Source organism: Pongo abelii, chromosome 11 (assembly GCF_028885655.2).
Source record: "Pongo abelii isolate AG06213 chromosome 11, NHGRI_mPonAbe1-v2.0_pri, whole genome shotgun sequence".
Lineage (NCBI taxonomy): Eukaryota > Metazoa > Chordata > Mammalia > Primates > Hominidae > Pongo > Pongo abelii.
The window spans coordinates 71377302-71396815 of NC_071996.2; the positions used below are offsets into that span (position 1 = coordinate 71377302).

Here is a 19514-nt window from a genome sequence, read left to right on the forward strand (position 1 = left end):
AGAACAAACCTATGGCAGAGACCAGTAAGAATTCCAACCAAGACCTAGTGGGAAGTCCATTCACTTATTCATTCATTCATTTGTGACATACATACTGAGTGCCTGTTATGTGCCAAGCACTCTTCTAGGCCTAGGGATATAGCAATGAACAAAGCCATTCTTGACCCTTATGAAACTGTTCACATCCGAGGGGTGTTCACCAGAGTAAACTAAAACATTATAATGTGATACAAGATACAGTAAGACACAAATAAAACTGTAAGGGGAGAGTGGCGAGGATCCTTTTTTAGATGGGGCAAACCTCTGAGGCAGTGATGTTTGAGCAGCTCCTGTTGGGGATGACACAAAGGAGAATACCATGTGGTTATGTAGCAGAAGCTCTTGGCAGAGGCCACAGCAAGTGCAAAGGCCCTGAGGCAGGATGGCAGTTGGCCACTGAATAGGAGTGGAATCAGCCAAGTGGTGCCTGGCAGGAAGGGAAATCAGAGTCAGATCATGCAGAGCTTTACAGGTCAGCAGCAATCGTTCCAGACATTGAACCCCTAGGAGACTTGGGCTCTCAACACATTTTAATTTTCATAAAACCCTCTTTAAGGAGGTCATATAGCTGCTTTTTAACAGTACCTGAAGCCACACCCACTGAATGCTAGAGATCTCCTGGGGTTCCAGAGCATCTGAGTTCATCAAGGGTGATGGTCTCTCCCAGCTGGCTATTAACCAGCACTCTCTTTTTCTGTCCTCTCCATCAACTGGGACATATTCCTAGAGCAGAGAAATCTATTTTTAAGTGCGATGAGATATTTATTGACTGGCTTCATTGTCTCAAAATACTTGCCTTAGCCTTTCCTTATGCTTGGGCAAATTCTGACACCAAATGGTTGTTTTCTGCAGCTAGGCCTTAGCATACATCCTACAATGATTTTCTTACAAAAAGTGGTAAAAACAACTTAAAGCACAGCTGTGCTAAGAGAAAAAAATGAATAGTAATTTAGCAATAGATCAATAGCCCGTCATCTCTGGATTTCATTGTATAGAAGCGGGCTGTCTTTCTTTGCTCAGTCTATGCCATGGAGTTAATTTGTGTGAAAACATGCAGGTATTAGACTAGTCATTAGAGAGCTCTGCCCAAGTGAAATAACATCATAAATCTAAAATATAATAAAAATGGATTAACAGACTGAAAAATGCAATGAAAACTCTTAGGATCCATATTGGAAAACATAATATAAATTGAACTTAATCCCCTACATTTTTATTCTCTGTAGTCAAAAGTGATATGGAGATGCCCTCATTTTAGCTATAGATGGGTCTGTAAATAGGACATGGTAAAATAGGTTTAAGATGAGAATGATTCAATTTATCCAAAAGAACCAAGGGGTTTGCTTTTGGAGGGCATACCCGGACTTCCTACTGAGCCTTGTGCTGCAAAGAGAGTAATAGAAATTCATTTTCTAAATCTGGCGTTGGCTACCACTGCCGATTCCCATTAGAAAGTTCTGCTTGGTTAATCCAATCATAATTTATTTTATTGCCAACGGTTATAATCTAGAGCTGATCTGATTAGTGCTAATATCCTGAGATCAGTAGGACAATTTTCTGTTCCTTACTAGTTGTATTACTTTTGTTTTTGTTTTTGTTTTTGTTTGAGATGGAGTCTCGCTCTGTTGCCCAGGCTAGTGTGCAGTGGCGCGATCTTGACTCACTGCAACCTCCACCTCCTGGGTTCAAGCGATTCTCTTACCTCAGCCTCCCGAATAGCTGGGACTACAGGCATGAGCCACCACACCTGGCTAATTTTTTTGTATTTTCAGTAGAGACGGGGTTTCACTGTGTTAGCCAGGATGGTCTCGATCTCCTGACCTTGTGATCCGCCCACGTCTGCCTCCCAAAGTGCTAGGATTATAGGCGTAAGCCACCGCGCCCGGCCAGTTGCATTAGTTTTTAGGGCCGTCATAACAAAGTACCACAGAATGAGTGGCTTAAACAACAGAAGTGTGTTGTCTCAGTTCTGGAGGCTGGCAGTCAGAGGTGCGTTCTGAGGGCTGTGAGGGAGAATTTGTTCTGTGCCTCTGTCCTGGCTTCTGATGATTTGCTGGCAATCTTTGGCATTCTTTGGCTTGTAGATGCACCACTCAGATCTATGCCTTCATGTTCACATGGCTTTTTCTCTGTGTACATGTCTGTTTATGTCCAAATTTTCCCTTTATATAAGGACACATCCATATAGGGTTTGGGCCCACCCTAATGACCTCATCTTAACTTGATCATCATCTGCAAAGACCCTATTCCCATATGAGGTCACATTCACAGGCACTGGGGAGTAGATTTCAACTTCTTCTTGGCAGACACAATTCAACCCATTAGCATGATGTAAAAGGAGCTTAGCTAAAAACTCTTCCTTTGGGCTGGACACAGTGGCTCACGCCTGTGCATTTTGGGAGGCCTAAACAGGTGGGTCACCTGAGGTCAGGCGTTTGAGACCAGCTGAACAGCATGCTGAAACCTCGTTTCTACTAAAAAATCAAAATTAGCCGGGCATTGTGGTACATGCCTGTAATCCAAGTTACTTGAGGGGCTAAGGCGAAAGAATCGCTTGAACCTGGGAGGTGGAGGTTACAGTGAACCAAGATTGTGCCATTGCACTCCAGCCTGGGCAACAAGAGGGAAACTCCATCTCAAAACAAAAACAAAAACAGAAACCTCTGTCTTTTTAGGATCCTCTTGGATACCCTTTAGGATTATGCTTAAGGACAAGAGGATCCTTGTAGTAAACAAATCATCTCTTCTTTACATAGGCATTGCATTTTCAGCCTGACCCCTCCTTCGTGCATCATGTATGTGTGTGTGCATCTGTGTGTGTGTTTGGTTTGCCTGATTTCTAGCCAGCACATCCTATTTTTTTAATTTTTTTTTTTTTTTTTTGAGATGGAGTCTTGCTTTGTCACCCAGGCTGGAGTGCAGTGGCACAATCTCAGCTCATTGTAACATCTGCCTCCCATGTTCAAGCGATTCTCGCACTTCAGCCTCCCAAGTAGCTGGGATTATAGGCGCCTGCCACCATGCCTGGCTAATTTTTGTATTTTTAATAGAGACTGGGTTTCACCATGTTGGCCAGGCTCGTCTTGAACTCCTGGCCTCAAGTGATCTACCTGCCTTGGCCTCCCAAAGTGCTGGGATTATAGGTGTGAGCCACTGTGCCCAGCCCAGCACATCCTATTTAACTAGTCCTTTTCTAACAGGGCAAACCTGGAAATTAGCTATGCCAAAGGACTTCAGAAACTGGCAAGCAAGCTGAGCAAAGCATTACAGAACACGAGAAAAAGGTAAGTATTGTGGCAGAGGTAAGGCAAAATCAACCCTTTTTCTCTTTTTTTTTTTTGTTTTTGTTTTTGTTTTTTGTTTTTTGTTTTTTTCGAGACAGGATCTTGCTCTGTTACCTGGGTTAGAGTACAGTGGCACAATCACAGCTCACTGCACCCTCAATCCCCCAGGCTCAGGTGATCCTCCCACCCAGCCTCCCATATAGAGTAGCTGGGACCATGCCCTAAATTTGTTTTTTGTTGGGACAGGGTCTTACTATGTTGCCCAGGCTGGTCTTGAACTCCTGGGCTCAAGTAATCCTCCTGCCTTGGTGTTCCAGAGTGCTGGGATTACATATGTGAGCCACCACACCCAGCAAAAATCATTCTTAAAAATAGTAAAAAGTGACATGGTCCATTCTAGCTTCCTCTTCTAAACATGGCAAGTACATAACATCAAGCATGGCTTCCAGTTCTTGGGCACTTACTGTGTGCACGCACTGTGTTAATGCTTTTAACGCACTGATACTCCCATTTAATCCTCATAAGAACCCTTGAGAGGTCTTGTTATCCCTGTTTACAGATAAGGACTTGAGACTTGGAAAGTTCAAGATATTTCCCCCAATCACCCAGATCATGAGTTGCATAGCTGGATTCTTCCTCAGTGTTTATGACTCCTAAGGCCACATTCATAATAGGCCTTGGTAATGATATTTAACTTGGGAAGTGGTGTTGTTAAAGTCAGGTTGTCTTGGAGTCAGGAAGTGTGAATCCTATATTTTCTCTACTCTACGACCTTTGACAAGTAACCTGGCCTCTGTGTGCCTTTATTTCTTCCTCTGTTGGACAGAGTAATAATATGTGCTCTATTGTGTGTGTGTAGGCATATTAAATGAGATCATGAGTGTGAAGAGCTTAGCACATTGGGTGCTGAAAGGTGTTGGTTCACATTCTTTTCAATATATTGCAGCACTAAGAATGAAGTAGATTCCCTTATTGGAGGAGAGAAGAAAGATATTCATATACCAAAAATAGTTCATTAGTGGTAATTTGCTACAAAGATTCTTGACTAATGCATGCAGACGTGCCCTTGAACTGGCAGTGCCATTGTAGAGGTCTCTTTTGATGATGAAAGAGATAAGAATGGGAAAGGAAAAAAAGAAGCCTTCTGGAGCTCAAATTTCCACTCTTCTTTAGGCATCAGCCATAATAACAAATGGTGGCTTTGAAAGTGCTCTTTTAGCTTTATTTTTATTTTTAGGACAGTATTTTAGTAGACTACAGTGAAGCCAGTATAGCACAGTGGTTGAGTATAGATAGACTGCCCAGGTTTAAATTCTAACTCTACCACTTAACAGGTGAGTGACCTAGGAAAATTTATCTTACCTGTCAAGATCTCTTTAAAGCAAAAGTAAAGCCTATCTCTTACGGTTGCTGTGAGAATTAAATATGGTAATATAAGAAGTGTGCTTAGCAGAGTACCTGGCAGGGAACGAAAGCTCTGTGAATGTCCATTGTGTTTTTTATTCGAATTGCCTCCTAAGGAATGAGAGGTATAGGGGTGTAGGGGTGTGTGTATTGTGCTGCAGCTCTGTCACCCAGCAGAATACTACCAAAGAGTTGGCAGGTCCAGAATGTTAGGCCAACTGGGATTAGTACAGTATTTAACAGTAAACATTAGAGAATTTTTATCCATACCGAAATCTGTGTTAGGTACTACAGATATCCTGTTACTTCATTACTTCTAATTCTTTTTCTCTCTTTCTTTCTTTCCTTTCTTTCCCCTCCTTCCCTCCCTCCCTTGCTTCCTTCCTTCCTTGTCTTTCCATTTTTACCCTGTCTTTTCACAGGTGTTGACTAAGTTACTTCTACTTCAAAAGATCAATTAAGTGAGGGCCAGAGATTCTTCCAAGGTCATGCAGAAAACAAAGGGGGAGCATCTCCATTCAGACACAGACTGAGGCCACATGCTTGGTTCCTGTCCTGAGACCCAGCTCCTCCAAGGGGCAAATGTCAGATGCTCTACCCAGAAATGTACCTGACTTCATTTTTAAAAAATCGGCTGTATTGAGTTTTAATTTACATGCAATAATAAGCACCCATTTTAAGCATATGATTTGATCAGTTTTGACATATGTAAATACCCTGTGTAGCCACCACTAAAATCAAAACATAGACATTTTCATCACGCCAAAAGATTTATCATGCCTGTTTGCACTCCTTCCCACCCAACCCCAAGCAACCACTGATCTGCTTCCTGTCAATAGAGATTCATTTAGTGTTTTCTGGAATCTCCTGTAATTGCAAGTATATAGCAGGTATGCTCTTGTGCCTAAGCTTGTATCTGGCTTTGGATGTGCAGAAAATCTAGCATCTTTTGGTCTAGTTCTCTTATTCTTAGACTGCAGGATGCAAACTAAGGCATTTGGAAGCAAAACCTCTGTACCATTCTGATTAAGGCAAGGATGCAGATCCACCCCCTTCCTCTTCATCAAAATCTACACAGGCCTCTGTACCTGGGGTTTCTTGATGTGATTGGACTTACTATCCTGACTGTTGAAGGCAGACTACATGGGGCCCTGTGGGAGAAAAATGACGTCACACTCCCTAATCCTCCCGCTATGCCGTGAGGGACTGGGTAGCGTTATCCTTTGTGTTAAAGTGAGATACTGCTCATAGGACCATTAACTATCTGAGCTGTTGTCCTCAAACCCAGCAGGGAACAGGAGCTGGACTCCAACCCCAAGAGCAGCAGCAGGATGTGAGCAGGGCTCTCAAGCACTTTATCACTTAACTTTTCTGAGTCTCAGTTTTTTCATATCTATGTGTATCCTATGACCAACCTGTTCTCACCCTTGGCTATTTTATTTCCCCTATTTTATTTCATTTTCATTACTTATTTTTTTCTTTTTGGTGGGGAGAGGGGCTCAGGGGATAGGGTCTTGCTCTGTTGCCCAGGCTGGAGTACAGTGGCATGAGCATAGCTCACTGTAGCTTCCTGGGCTCAAGCAATCCTCCTACCTTGGCCTCCCTAGTAGCTAGGACTGTGGGTGTGCATCACCACACCTGGCTAATTTTAAAAAGCTTTTCGTAGAGAAAAGGTCTCGCTGTGTGTGTCGCGCAGGCTAGTTTCGAACGTGTGGCCTCAAGTGATCCTCCCACCTCCGCCTCCTAAAGTGCTGGGATTTACAGGCACTTTAGGAGGCTGAGGCAGTGCCACCACACCTGGCCATTTCCCCTATTTTATACAGATATGAGATAGGAAATGAAAATCTAAATGAAAAATGACTGGGAAAAAAACAGTATATATAATGAGTGTAGTGCAAATAAATGTATTGGCAGAATGTAATCTCATAGAGAAACTGAAATAAGGTTAGGGAAGTGAATGCAATTGTTGAATGTGGTGAATCAGATGCGATGCTGTATTTCTAGCCAGCACATCCTATTTCCTAGGAAAATGACACTCACCTTTGTTCCCCACTTTTTTTTGCCTTTAGCTGTGTCAGCAGTGCCTGGGCCTGGGCCTCAGAGGGAATGAAATCCACAGCGGACCTGCATCAGTGAGTTCTCCCACCCTGGCCTTTCTCCATCTCCAAAGGGAGTCAAATATTTAAAGTGGGTGTGCTACAAATATTCCACTTCCAACTTGCACTGAATAGATGTTCCATAACACACTGTTTTATTTCCCCAGAAAGTAATTTGGAAAGTAGATGTAAACCCTGATATTAAGCTTGTGTGTCTTTCATGTTTTATTTCCAGAAAACTTGGCAAAGCAATTGAATTGGAAGCAATAAAACCGACTTATCAAGTTCTAAATGTACAAGAGAAGAAGAGAAAATCCGTGAGTCCAAACCTTTCTTTACTCTTCCTGTTTAAAGCAAGATTCCTGTGTTTAGCCCAAAAAGGAAAAGGTGATCTGAAAGTGGTACCAGGTTTCAGGAATTTATCCTAAAAATAAAATAAATACTTGTATTTATTTTAAAATAAATGAATAATAAAAAACACAAATCCAAGATTTATGTACAAGGATGTTTGTTAGAGCATTGCTTATAATAGTGAAAAACTGGAAACTACTAAAGCATTAAAATAAATTGTGATAAATTCAAGCAATAGAATAATTTGCAACCATTCAAAATCTTTTTGTAGAAGAATTTAATCACATGGGGATTTTTTTCACAGTACACTGCTAAATAAAGCAGAATGAAAAAGTCTAATTTATACAATCTCAACTTCATAAAATGAATATGTATATATATGTATAGAAAAAACTGGAAGAAGCTTCTCAAAATGTTAATAAGAATGATCTTTAGATGGTGAAATTGGAGGTTATTTTTATTTCATTTCTATACTTTTTTGCACTTTTAAAACAATTTTATCATTCTGTTTGTAAATAAGAGAATGATAAGCACAATTTTTACAAAGATGTTTTCTATGCTTATTAACTTGGTATTATGTAAAGGTAATAATGAGTACAATCCTCAAATATCCTAAAAATTACAGAAAAATAATTAAACAATCCTTTCAGGGGCACCTGGTCCTCTGATAGCCGTTCCTCTACTCTTTCTCTGTGCCTTTCCTTCTAGAACAGTTTTTCTTTCTTTCCCTCCCTCCCTCCCTTCCTCCCTCCCTCCCTTCCTTCCTCCCTTCCTTCCTTCCTTCCTTCTCTTTCTTTTTTTTTCTCTCTCTCCCTTTCTTTCTTTTTTTGACGGAGTTTTGCTCTTGTCACCCCGGCTGGAGTGCAATGGCGTCATCTCGGCTCACTGCAACCTCCACCTCCTGGGTTCAAGTGACTTGCCTACCTCAGCCTCTCGAGTAGCTGACATTACAGGTGCCTGCCACCACGCCTGGCTAATTTTTGTATTTTTAGTAGAGACCAGGGGTCGCCATGTTGGTCAGGCTTGTCTCCAACTCCTCACCTCAGGTGATCCGCCCATCTTGGCCTCCCAAAGTGCTGGGATTACAGGCGTGAGCCATTGCCTTCGGCCTAGAACAGTTTCATTTGTGTTCCTTTTTCTTTTTTGTTGTGTATTATTCAGTAGTTAAGCACTTTGTACTCTACTTCCAGGCAACATAATTGGGTGTTTAATAGACACTGCTTGGCTCTGATGGGGTGGGGTTATGGTCACCGTTTGTTTCAGGACCAGGTGCAGGTAAGATGTTTGTAAGCGGTGGTAGGTGGTCCCTGTGAAGGGAAGGGGCAGTGATTAAGGGGGAGTTTCAAGGGAATACAGTCAGATAAAGCACATCCTCAGTGGCAAGTCAGAAGGATGAGGAGAGGTGTGAAAGTTCTGATGGAGGAGAAATGATTTTTTAAAATTTTATTCAAACTCATTAAGCTGGGTCAGGAAGTGGAATTGATGTTTGTGGGTACATAGGTATATTTTACCAGAATGGATGCTCTATTCAGAGTTTTGGGTGATGGACACAACTTGATAGGAATTGCTAGCAAGCAATATAACCTTCTGCCTTTGCAAGCCAACTTAATAAAAACCAATTACTAGTCTGTATTTCATTGATTACAAAATATTTTTCACACTGCATAATAATATGATAGTCAGCATTTCTTTAGTGTTTACCATAAATGAGGCACAGTGCTGTGACAATTAATCACAGTGCTTTAGTTAATGGATGTCATGAGCCCCCCCGAAATGCTGGTCCTGTTTTTCTTCTTTTCTGCATTGCCCTTCTCCACTGCACCCCACCACCCCACTCCACTCTCTCACAAAATATAAAAGATTCTATTTTATTTTCTAAAGTGAACTTGTTCCACATTCCAGACACATACGTGAAATCAAAAGTGGCATAGTACATAAAATATTTTCATTATGTCTGTTACAATGAACCATATACTCTAAATTTAACCAACTGGAAAAAAATGAAAATGTAGCATTCGCTAGATCTCAGAGTGGTTGAATAATGGCTGATCTGCTGGGTCTGTGTTCCAGGGAAAGACGTTCTGCTGTAACTTACATCAGATCTCCCTGGGAAGTTGTCTAGATCATTTTCATCATTATTATTACTGCCTCTTTGGCTGTTTAAAAGCAAGGGAAAAAGTTAATTATGATTAAGAGTTCAATATCTTTGAAATTAAAGCAATATTCACTTCAGGGGTAATGGAGACACATAGTAAAATTGGCAGTTAGGACTGTTACCAGTTTTCATGGTGTTGAGGTTTTTGCTGCATGGATTGACATGGAAGATGATGTGATGGAACTAGCAACAATATCAGCTCATGCAAGGGCCTCTTACACATGATTGCACATGTTTATGTGCTTTTTACATTCTTATAGATTAGAAATAATTATTTTACCAAGTCCTGTTACTTGACACAGGGATAAGATAATTTGGCTAATATGTCCATTGTAGGATCTTGAAATTCCCATGAATTGTAATAGTGATTGATAAGCTAGTACTGTGACTGTCTTAGTTCAGGCTGCTCTAACAAAGTAGCATAAACTGGATAGCTTATAAATAATAGGAATTTATTTCTTACAGTTCTGGAGGCTGGGAAGTCCAAGATCAAGGCACCCGCACATTAGCTGTGTGATGAGGGCCCGCTTCCTGGTTCATCAGTGGCTATTTACTCGCTGTAACCTCAGATGGCAGTAGGGGCTAGGCAGCTCTTGGGGTCTCTTTTATAAGGGCACTAATCTCATTCATGGGGGCTCCACCCTCATGAACTAATCATCTCTCAAAGCCTCCACCTCCAAATACCATCACATTGAGGGAACAGGTTTCAATCTATACATTTTAGGGGCACAAACATTTAGTCTACTGCAGCAACTAAACAAGAAGAAAGCAAAGCTTTGTTTCCTTTTTCCTTTTTCAATAGCTTGACAATGAAGTTGAAAAGACAGCAAATCTTGTCATTAGCAACTGGAATCAGCAAATTAAGGCAAGTATCCGCAAATATCATTTGTGTAAACTCAGTTTTTAGAATTGAAGTGTTTTGCTTTCATACAAATGTGATGACATGTTCTAGCATTAGTACTTCTAAGTGCTAACTGAAGAGAAAAATGTTTCCTTACCTGAGTTGTTACATAGATATATTTTTCACCAAACCAATGGAAGTGCATGGCTCTAAATATGATTATTTAGCACTTATTATGTGCTAAGTGCTATATATTTATGTATTTAATCATCACAACAACCCAATGTCATATGTCATTATGCATTGCCCCATTTTACAGATTGGGCAATGGAGACACAGAGAGTTTCAGTAATTTTCCCAAGGATACAGAGCTGGTTAATGGTTGAACCAATGGTTGTCACAAGTTGGGTTCCAGGGTCACTGCTCTTAATCATTCCATTATACTGACTGCCTTTCTGTATAATTTGTAATTTACAGCAAATGATAAACACCACCTGGGTTTTGTTTTTTTCATTTGTAGAAAGGTGTTAGTGATCTCTACATCACTAGTGAGAGTGGCCCAGTGAGGGGTGGGTAGTGATATGTAAAAGGGGATGCGTATATCAATTTCATGAGTATGTGGGGTCCACTTTTTGTGCACAGCACTATTCTAAGACATAATGTTTTTCAAGTAATTTAAAATTTAGTTGGCTAGATGACATATGTGCAGGAAATAGGGAATACATTCTAAGGAGAGGAATTACGATCTGGTGTGGGAAGCTAGAGCATATCAGTATGAGTTCTTAAGCAGAGAAAATAACAGATGGGATCCATATGCACAGAAGATTATTCTAGAACAATGTAGTATAGGAGGAATTCATTTCAGGTAGAAAGGACTAGCAGTAAATCTGCTAACAAGATTCAATGAACCCCTCCAAGAAGACTTGTTCTCTAAGTGTTGAAATCCTTTTTCATCTCCAAAGCATTAGTGCCCACAGAGAACCTTTACAAGTAAACAGCCACTGATGCCAAATAACTAGAGACAGACGCCCTCAGAAACAGGCAAACTTGGTGTTACTTCCAAAGCTTCTGCCAAAACTGAGGACTGACTCCATAAGACCAAGGACATTAATAAAAAGTGTTTGATATAAGTGAATTTCTATATCCACAGTAGTTACAATGGTAAAAGGATGCTCATGAGAATCACTTTTATAAGTAAAGGCCCAGAAACAGTATCCACTCATTTGCTTTTTAGTTTTGCCATGGATTTTATCAGTTTTCTTTAAAAGGAATTGTTTTGTATTTTTTTAAAGAAATAGAGCTCTCCCTCTCCCTCTCCCTCTCTCCCTCCCCCTCCCCCTCCCCCCTCCCTCTCCCCTTTCTTCGGTCTCCCTCTCCTTCTTTTTTCGGTCTCCCTCTGTTGCGGTCTCCCTCTGTTGCCGAAGCTGGACTGTACTGCCGTGATCTCGGCTCGCTGCAACCTCCCTGCCTCGGGCTCCTGTGACTCTCCTGCCTCGGCCTGCCGAGTGCCTGGGATTGCAGGTGCCTGCCCCCACGTCTGAATGGTTTTTGTATTTTTGGTGGGGACGGGGTTTCGCCGTGTTGACTGGGCTGGTCTCCAGCTCCTGGCCTCCAGTGATCTGCCTGCCTCGGCCTCCCGAGGTGCTGGGATTGCAGACGGAGTCTCGCTCACTCAATGCTCAATGGTGCTCAGGCTGGAGTGCAGTGGCGTGATCTCGGCTGGCTACAACCTCCACCTACCAGCCTCCTGCCTTGGCCTCTTAAAGTGCTAAGATTACAGCCTCTGCCCTGCTGCCACCCCGTCTAGGAAGTGAGGAGCGTCTCTGCCCGGCTGCCCCGTCTGGGAAGTGAGGAGCCCCTCTGCCCAGCCGCCATCCCGTATAGGAAGTGAGGAACGTCTCTGCCTGGCCGCCTATCGTCTGGGATGTGAGGAGCGCCTCTGCCCAGTCGCCCAACGTCTGGGAAGTGAGGAGCGCCTCTGCCCGGCTGCCCCATCTGGGAAGTGAGGAGCACCTCTGCCTGGCCACCCCATCTGGGAGGTGAGGAGAGCCTCTGCCCGGCCGCCCCGTCTGGGAGGAAGTGAGGAGCACCTCTGCCTGGCCACCCCATCTGGGAGGTGAGGAGAGCCTCTGCCCGGCCGCCCCGTCTGGGAGGAAGTGAGGAGCGCCTCTGCCCGGCTGCCCCATCTGGGAAGTAAGGAGCGCCTCTGCCTGGCCACCCCATCTGGGAGGTGAGGAGCGCCTCTGCCCGGCCGCCACCCCGTCTGGGAGGTGAGGAGCGCCTCTGCCTGGCCGCCACCCCGTCTGGGAGGAAGTGAGGAGCGCCTCTGCCCGGCCACCCCGTCTGGGAAGTGAGGAGTGCCTCTGCCTGGCCGCCACCCCGTCTGGGAGAAAGTGAGGAGCGCCTCTGCCTGGCCGCCCCATCTGGGAAGTGAGGAGCGCCTCTACCAGGCCACCCCATCTGGGAGGTGAGGAGCGCCTCTGCCTGGCTGCCACCCTGTCTGGGAGGAAGTGAGGAGCGTCTCTGCCCGGCCGCCCCGTCTGGGAGGTGAGGAGCGCCTCTGCCCGGCCGCCCAGTCTGGGAAGTGAGGAGTGCCTCTGCCCGGCTGCCCCGTCTGGGAGGTGAGGAACGCCTCTGCCTGGCTGCCCCATCTAGGAAGTGAGGAGCGCCTCTGCCTGGCCGCCCTGTCTGGGAGGTGTACCCAACAGCTCCGAAGAGACAGCGACCATCGGGAGTGGGCCATGAGGACGATGGCGGTTTTGTTGAAGAGAAGTGGGGGAAGTGTGGGGAAAGGAAGGAGAGATCAGATTGTTGCTGTGTCTGTGTAGAAAGAGGTGGGCATAGGAGACTCCATTTTGTTCTGACTAGGAGAAATTCTTCTGCCTTGGGATGCTGTTGATCTATGGCCTTTCCCCCAGCCCCGTGCTCTCTGAAACATGTGCTGTGTCAACTCAGGGTTAAATGGATTAAGGGCGGTGCAAGATGTGCTTTGTTAAACAGATGCTTGAAGGCAGCATGCTCTTTAAGAGTCATCACCACTCCCTAATCTCAAGTACCCAGGGGCACAAACACTGCAGAAGGCCGCAGGGACCTCTGCCTAGGAAAACCAGAGACCTTTGTTCATGTGTTTATCTCCCGACCTTCTCTCCACTATTATCCTATGACCCTCCCATATCCCTGTCTCCGAGAAACACCCAAGAATGATCAATAAATACTTCATAAAAAAAAAAAAGAAATAGAGACAGGGTCTTGCTATGTTGCCCAGGCTGATCCCCAGCTCCTGGGCACAAGGGATCTGCCCACCTTGGCTTCCTAAACTGCAGGGATTACAGGGATGAGCCACTACACCTGGCCTTTAAAAGGATTTGTTTTTAAAAATCCATTTTCTTTAAATATTCAGCTTTCACAGGAATTCAGTACAATGAATCAAAAGCCAGAAATAATGCTGAGAGGCTGCAATTGCTCCCAAGAAAAAACATCTTTTATCATTTCCCAGTTTCTATCAAGTCATTTTTTTAAATAAAAGATTTCATTTTTTTTAAATGAAGAGTGACAGAGAAATTAGAGAACATAAGATTCTTGGGCTATAATAATTTTCTCCCCAGTTACAATTCAAGAGATTCAGCATGTCAGTAATGAAGTACAGTCTATTTGGGAGACTAACAAAAAGCCTTAAAGGACCAAATAGTCACGCCTCACAATCTCATTTCCCAGCAGGCATGTGGCTGACAGGAGGTGGAGAAAGAGGGCCATGAGCTTATTTCTTTAATTTTCCTTTGCAGAGGCTTCCCACGTTTAGAGGCAGGCAGAAGATAAATTAAGAGAACATCTTAAAACAGTCTCAATTGTGGCCTAGGTTGATGTAAAGCATGATGCAGGCAGTCTTCTGTGTTTGCCGTGATATTTTCTGTGGCAAAGCCATTATGCTCACTAGAACATTATTTTGGAGGCTTGTAGGCCTTTGATGATTTAGCAAAATTCAAAATCCTATATAATGACAACATATGCAGGAGTTCTCAGGACAAAGTGTTAGCTGCTCTGATGTTTTAGGTACATTTTGAAGTGAGGATGGGAATGAAGAACTAAAAGTACACATTTTTGTTTCAGCCTTTGGAGCATTCTAGGATACCTAATTGTTAAAGCTAGCACATGAATGTGCTTTGTTCCAAAAGAGAAGAGTTTTCTCTTGGCATCAGCCTCTGCTCCTTTTTTTCTTGTATGTCTTCTCTAGGCCAAGAAGAAATTAATGGTTAGTACCAAGAAACATGAAGCACTTTTCCAGCTTGTAGAAAGCTCCAAGCAATCTATGACTGAGAAGGAGAAGCGGAAGGTAAGCTGTCATGGCTGGCTGGGCACATGTGCCATAGAGAGGGATGGGCTTTCTGCCCTTAGCTATGAACACAAGAGAACAGGTTGATCCCTCCTTCTCTGTGGGATTCCTGCAGAGATGTAGCTTGACAGAGCATAAAAGGGGATTCCAAATCATTACTGGCGTGCACACACACACACACACACACACACACACCCCACATACATTTTAAACTTTATTTTAATTCTTTTAAATAGAAGGGATCTCACTGTGCTGCCCAGGCTGGCATCAAAGTCCTAGGCTCAAGGGATCCTCCCACCTCAGCCTCTCAAGTAGCTGGGAGTACAGGAGCATGCTACTTTGCCTGTTACTTTAAAAAAAAATTACTTTTAAAAAATTTTATTGACAGATGACAAATGAGACCAATGATGCCCACATTTTTTGAAAGGAAACTATTAATATTATCTTAAAAAAACCTCTCAGCTAATACCCCAAATAAGTAAAAATAAATACTATATATATGTTGTTTGTTACACACAGTACTTTATTGTGTTATGTTAATATGTTATGAACATTATAAAGCATAAAAGTAGAAATGTTTCCAGGATGAGATAAAGATGAAATAATATTTTAAATGATTAGCAAACCATGATGTCTTTAGATAATCATTAAGTAATGTTTTCAGGAAAAATGTATACTTGGAGCAAGGTTCAGCCTTAAGTATAGTAAATTTAAATGCATATTTCTAATAGTCTTCTTGATAATTTTTTTTTTTTCTTGAGACAGAGTCTCACTCTGTGGCCCAGGCTGGAGGGCCACACTTGGCTTACTGCATCCTCCCACTCCAGGCTTTAAGCAGTTCTCCCACCCCAGCCTCCCAAGTAGCTGGAACTACAGGTGTGTACCACCATGCTCGGCTAATTTTTTTTGCATTTTTAGTAGAGGCGAGGTGTCACCATGTTGGCCAGGCTGGTCTCGAACTCCTGCCCTCAAGTGATCTGCCTGCCTCAGCCTCTCAAAGTGCTGGGATTATAGGCATGAGCCACCGCCCCTGGCCAGCCTTCTCGATAATTTTTCATTTGTTCATCAAAATTTTTGTCAGATCTCATTTCAGTGTTTGCCCTTTCACGTGGGTAGTAACAAACTCGCAACCAGGAGAGGTGGCAGTGTCAGTTCAGACATTTTGCTGTGGATTCTTTGTGGTTAAATTGTTAGTAGTAACATCAATCCACAGGTTCTTGGCAGAAATCTTCTAACATATTTGTGCATTTTGTGTATGTTAACCTAACTGGAGCCAGATAATGTCTGTAAAACCACATGGCCCAGGTATATGTCAATGGCCACATGTCCAAGATGCTGGAAGGGAAAACACAGTGAGGCCTAGGGCAGCTTTTTAGGTTGCAGAATCCCCACCCTTCCCCCAGGCCATATCAGAATCCACAAGTGTCTATGTGTGAGCACCAGTGTAGACTCATATTAAATAAGAGTAAGCTTGACAACTGTGTTTTCAGGCAAAGTGAACACAAATAATATCGGGGTACAGGAACAGAATGAAGATTTTCTGCTTACACCCCAATAGATTATCTTGCACACCTCTTGTGGTATGTGTCCCAGATTGAAAACCTTTGAAATAGTCAATATCTTCTACAAAAGATGTGTCCCCACTAAGGAAATGCAACCAGCACTACTGCAAACCCCTTAAAAAGGAAGAGAAAATTGTCATCACCAGTAGCTCTTTCATCTGAAGAAATAGCCATTGAATAACTTAAATTCATTGTTAGCAAGATTTTACAAGATTCTTATTTCTTTCCATGTCAGTCTTTACAGTTGGAAATGATCATAACAAGTATTGAATAATGAGGCAGCTTCCGAGGAGGCGAACCCACAGTCTGTTAAAATACTCAGTGCCAGGACCTGCCTAGGCATTCTGAGTGCTCATTAGAAGCTATTCTTTATTGATGTCATGCAATAATAAAGAAAAAAGCATGGCAGCTAAGTGGTGAATTTCCTCTTCCTACCCCCATCAGCGGCTTCCCTGGGAAGTAAAGGTCCACAGTGCTCTCTCCCCTCCTCCAGCTGGTAACCATAACCTTGGCTGTTACTCTGTCACACACCTATGCCATCCTCACTGCTTAATCTGGCAGCTTTTGTTAATCCTGAAGCTGAACACCCAAGGGGGGGCATTCATTTTCTCATCTCACATAGAAGCGCTCATGATCACCTGAGCTGATGCTCTGTGCTGCTCAGCAAATTCTTCCTTGTTTCCTGCCCAGCAGTCTTGATTCTCACCAGAAGCTGATCTAAACCTCCGTTCTCCTCACACCTCCATCCACACACTCCTGGCACAGTATCTTGCCTCCTACCTCACAGAGTAAATAGAAGTTAGCACAGCCACCTGCCTACTGAAGTAATAGCATTTACATATCTGCAGTGGAGAGGCCAGTTCTCCATCCTGTGCTCTAATCTCATCCCATTCTGCCTCCCAAAGGCCCTCTCTTGATTATTCCATATTTCCCATATCTTGGACAGCCCCTTCTCTAATGATTCCTCCCCACCAGACTTCTATAACTCCCCCTGTCTTATAGTCTGTTCAGGCTGCTATAACCAAGTTCCATAGATGGAGGTGGCTTCAACAACAGACATTCTGGAAGTGTGGGATCAGGGTGCTATCTGGTGAGGCTTCCTCTTTCAGATTGCAGACCGGCTACTTCTCATTGCATCCTCACGTGGTGGAAAGAGAGCAAGGGAGCTCCCTGGGGCCTCTTCTATAAGGGCAGTAATCCCATTCATGAGGGTTCCACCCTCATGGCCTAATCTGGTGGGAGGGCACAAATAGTCTATTGCATCTTCTCCCCATCTTGCAAGATTAAAGAAAGTTACAGGGACACTTATTTATGGGGTCTCACATTCCTCTCCAGATATTGTCATGTCTCCTTTTTACAATACATCTTTTTTCTTTTTCTTTTTTTACAATACATCTTTTTTTTTTTTACAATACATCTTTTTTTTTTTTTTTTTTTTTTGAGACAGAGTCTTGCTCTGTCGCCCAGGCTGGAGTGCAGTGGCGTGATCTCGGCTCACTGCAAGCTCCGCCTCCCGGGTTCATGCCATTCTCCTGCCTCAGCCTCCCAAGTAGCTGGGACTATGGGCCCCGCCACCACACCCAGCTAATTTTTTATATTTTTTAGTAGAGACGGGATTTCACCCAGTTAGCCAGGATAGTCTCGATCTCCTGACCTCGTGATCCGCCTGCCTCAGCCTCCCAAAGTGCTGGGATTACAGGCATGAGCCACTGCGCCAGGCCACAATACATCTTAGTGAAGGGTGTCTGCTCTGTTTCCACTTCCTCATCTTCTGTTCACTCTTCAAATCACCCTAATCAAGCTTTCCCCATCTTTCCACTAGGAGTGTTCTTGCCATCAAAAACAATGTCTTCTCATTGCTAAAGCTAACAGGTACTTTCCAAGTCTTACCTTAGTTAACTTCTCGGAAGTATTAAGCATTGTTTATTTCCCCTTTCTAGAAACATTCTCTTCTTTTAACTTTAGTAACAACTAATGCTTTTGTTTTCCTCCTACTTTCTGTAAATTTTAAATTAGATTTCTTTATGGGCTCCCTTTTTTGGCCTGATCTTTATATATTGCAGTTTCTGAAGATTTCTCTTCTGGGCCTCACTCTGTTCTCTTCACCATTGTCTTTCCAGTGTCTGATACAGTACTCTTGATATCAGGTACTCAATAAATAATACATACTCAATAAGTATATTCTCAAGGATTCAACTACAGTATCTATGCTGGCAATACCCAAATTTATATCTCCAGTCCAAACCAGTCTGTAAACTGCTTTCTGACTCCTCAAACTCAATATCCAAAATCCAACCATCACTTTTTTCTACCAAAGATAATCTTTATTCCTGTGTTCTCTGTGTCTTTGAATATCATCACCCACCTATCCTCCCAATTCTAACTCAAACCAGATACTTCAGTGGCACCATCTCGGCTCACTGCAACCTCTGCCTTCCAGTTTCAAGCAATCCTCCTGCCTCAGCCTCCCAAGTAGCTGGGAGTACAGGCATGCACCACCACATCTGGCTAATTTTTGTATTTTTAGTAGAGACGGGGTTTTGCCACATTGCCTAGGCTGGTCTCGAACTCCAGACGTCAAGTGATCCGCCCACCTCGGCCTCCCAAAGTACTGGGATTACAGGTGCGAGCCACCGTGCCCAGCCCCAAATACTTCTTGAATATCTTTGCTTTTGTCTATCTCCACTGCTGACATCCTCTCTCAGGCCGCAATCATCTTTTGCTTGTTTTTTTGTAACCAACAAATCAGTCTCTTTGCTTTCAGTGTTGCCTGTTCCTATCTATTCCCCATGTACAAGCCAAGCTGACTTTTCTTAAACTCGAATCTGAGCATATCATTCCTTTTGAAAGCCTCCAAAGGCTTCCCAGTGACTACAGAATAAAGAAAAAACTCTTTTTTTTTTTTTTTTTTGAGACAGAGTTTCGCCCTTGTGCCCAGGCTGGAGTGCAATGGCGCAATCTCGGCCCACTGCAACCTCTGCCTCCCAAGTTCAACAATTCTCCTGCCTCAGCCTCCCAAGTAGCTGGGATTACAGGCACTCGCCACCATGCCCAGCTGATTTTTTGTATTTTTAGTAGAGAAGGTTTTCACCATGTTGGCCAGGCTGTTCTCGAACTCCTGACCACAAGTGATCTGCCCGCCTTGGCCTCCCAAAGTGCTGGGATTACAGGTGTGAACCACCACACCCAGCCAGGAAAAACTCTTCCACGTGGCCTGTAAGACCCTTCCTGACTTGAACCTTGCCAATCTCTTCAACATCACCTCTCCCCATTCTCCGTCATAAGCTGTGTGATCCAACTTCACCAAAAAATATCTTTCTGTATCCTGCCATACAGAAAGTTGGTGAGGAGTTGCCTCATCAACTCCTACTTTCATTTTAGTTTTATTCATATGGAGGTCAATTTTTTGAGCACCTACTATGAGCCAAGTTATAGCTTAAATGTCATTTTAA

The 19514-nt window shown here is 43.3% G+C and overlaps 2 protein-coding genes across 6 annotated transcripts in view; one reads left to right on the forward strand and one right to left on the reverse strand.

The window, feature by feature from the left end:
- The window catches only part of NOSTRIN (nitric oxide synthase trafficking), an 80596-nt gene that overhangs the window by 35255 nt on the left and 25827 nt on the right, over positions 1 to 19514 (forward strand). For 3 of the 4 annotated variants that reach the window (XM_054549437.2, XM_054549438.2, XM_054549442.2), the window contains 5 exons: positions 3240 to 3323; positions 6797 to 6859; positions 7059 to 7140; positions 10132 to 10194; positions 14402 to 14500. In XM_054549437.2, coding sequence (XP_054405412.2) covers positions 3240 to 3323; positions 6797 to 6859; positions 7059 to 7140; positions 10132 to 10194; positions 14402 to 14500 — 391 coding nt within the window. The remainder of the gene's footprint in view (positions 1 to 3239; positions 3324 to 6796; positions 6860 to 7058; positions 7141 to 10131; positions 10195 to 14401; positions 14501 to 19514) is intronic. The other variant, XM_054549440.2, reaches the window with a different exon arrangement.
- The window catches only part of SPC25 (SPC25 component of NDC80 kinetochore complex), a 97672-nt gene that overhangs the window by 9247 nt on the left and 68911 nt on the right, over positions 1 to 19514 (reverse strand). Inside the window, exon 7 of one of the 2 annotated variants that reach the window (XM_054549447.2) lies at positions 7447 to 9330. The exons of the other annotated variant lie outside the window; for it this stretch is intronic. Coding sequence (XP_054405422.2) covers positions 9293 to 9330 — 38 coding nt within the window. The 3' untranslated portion in view covers positions 7447 to 9292. Of the gene's footprint in view, positions 1 to 7446; positions 9331 to 19514 lie in introns of those variants that run through there. 2 annotated transcript variants of the gene reach the window in all.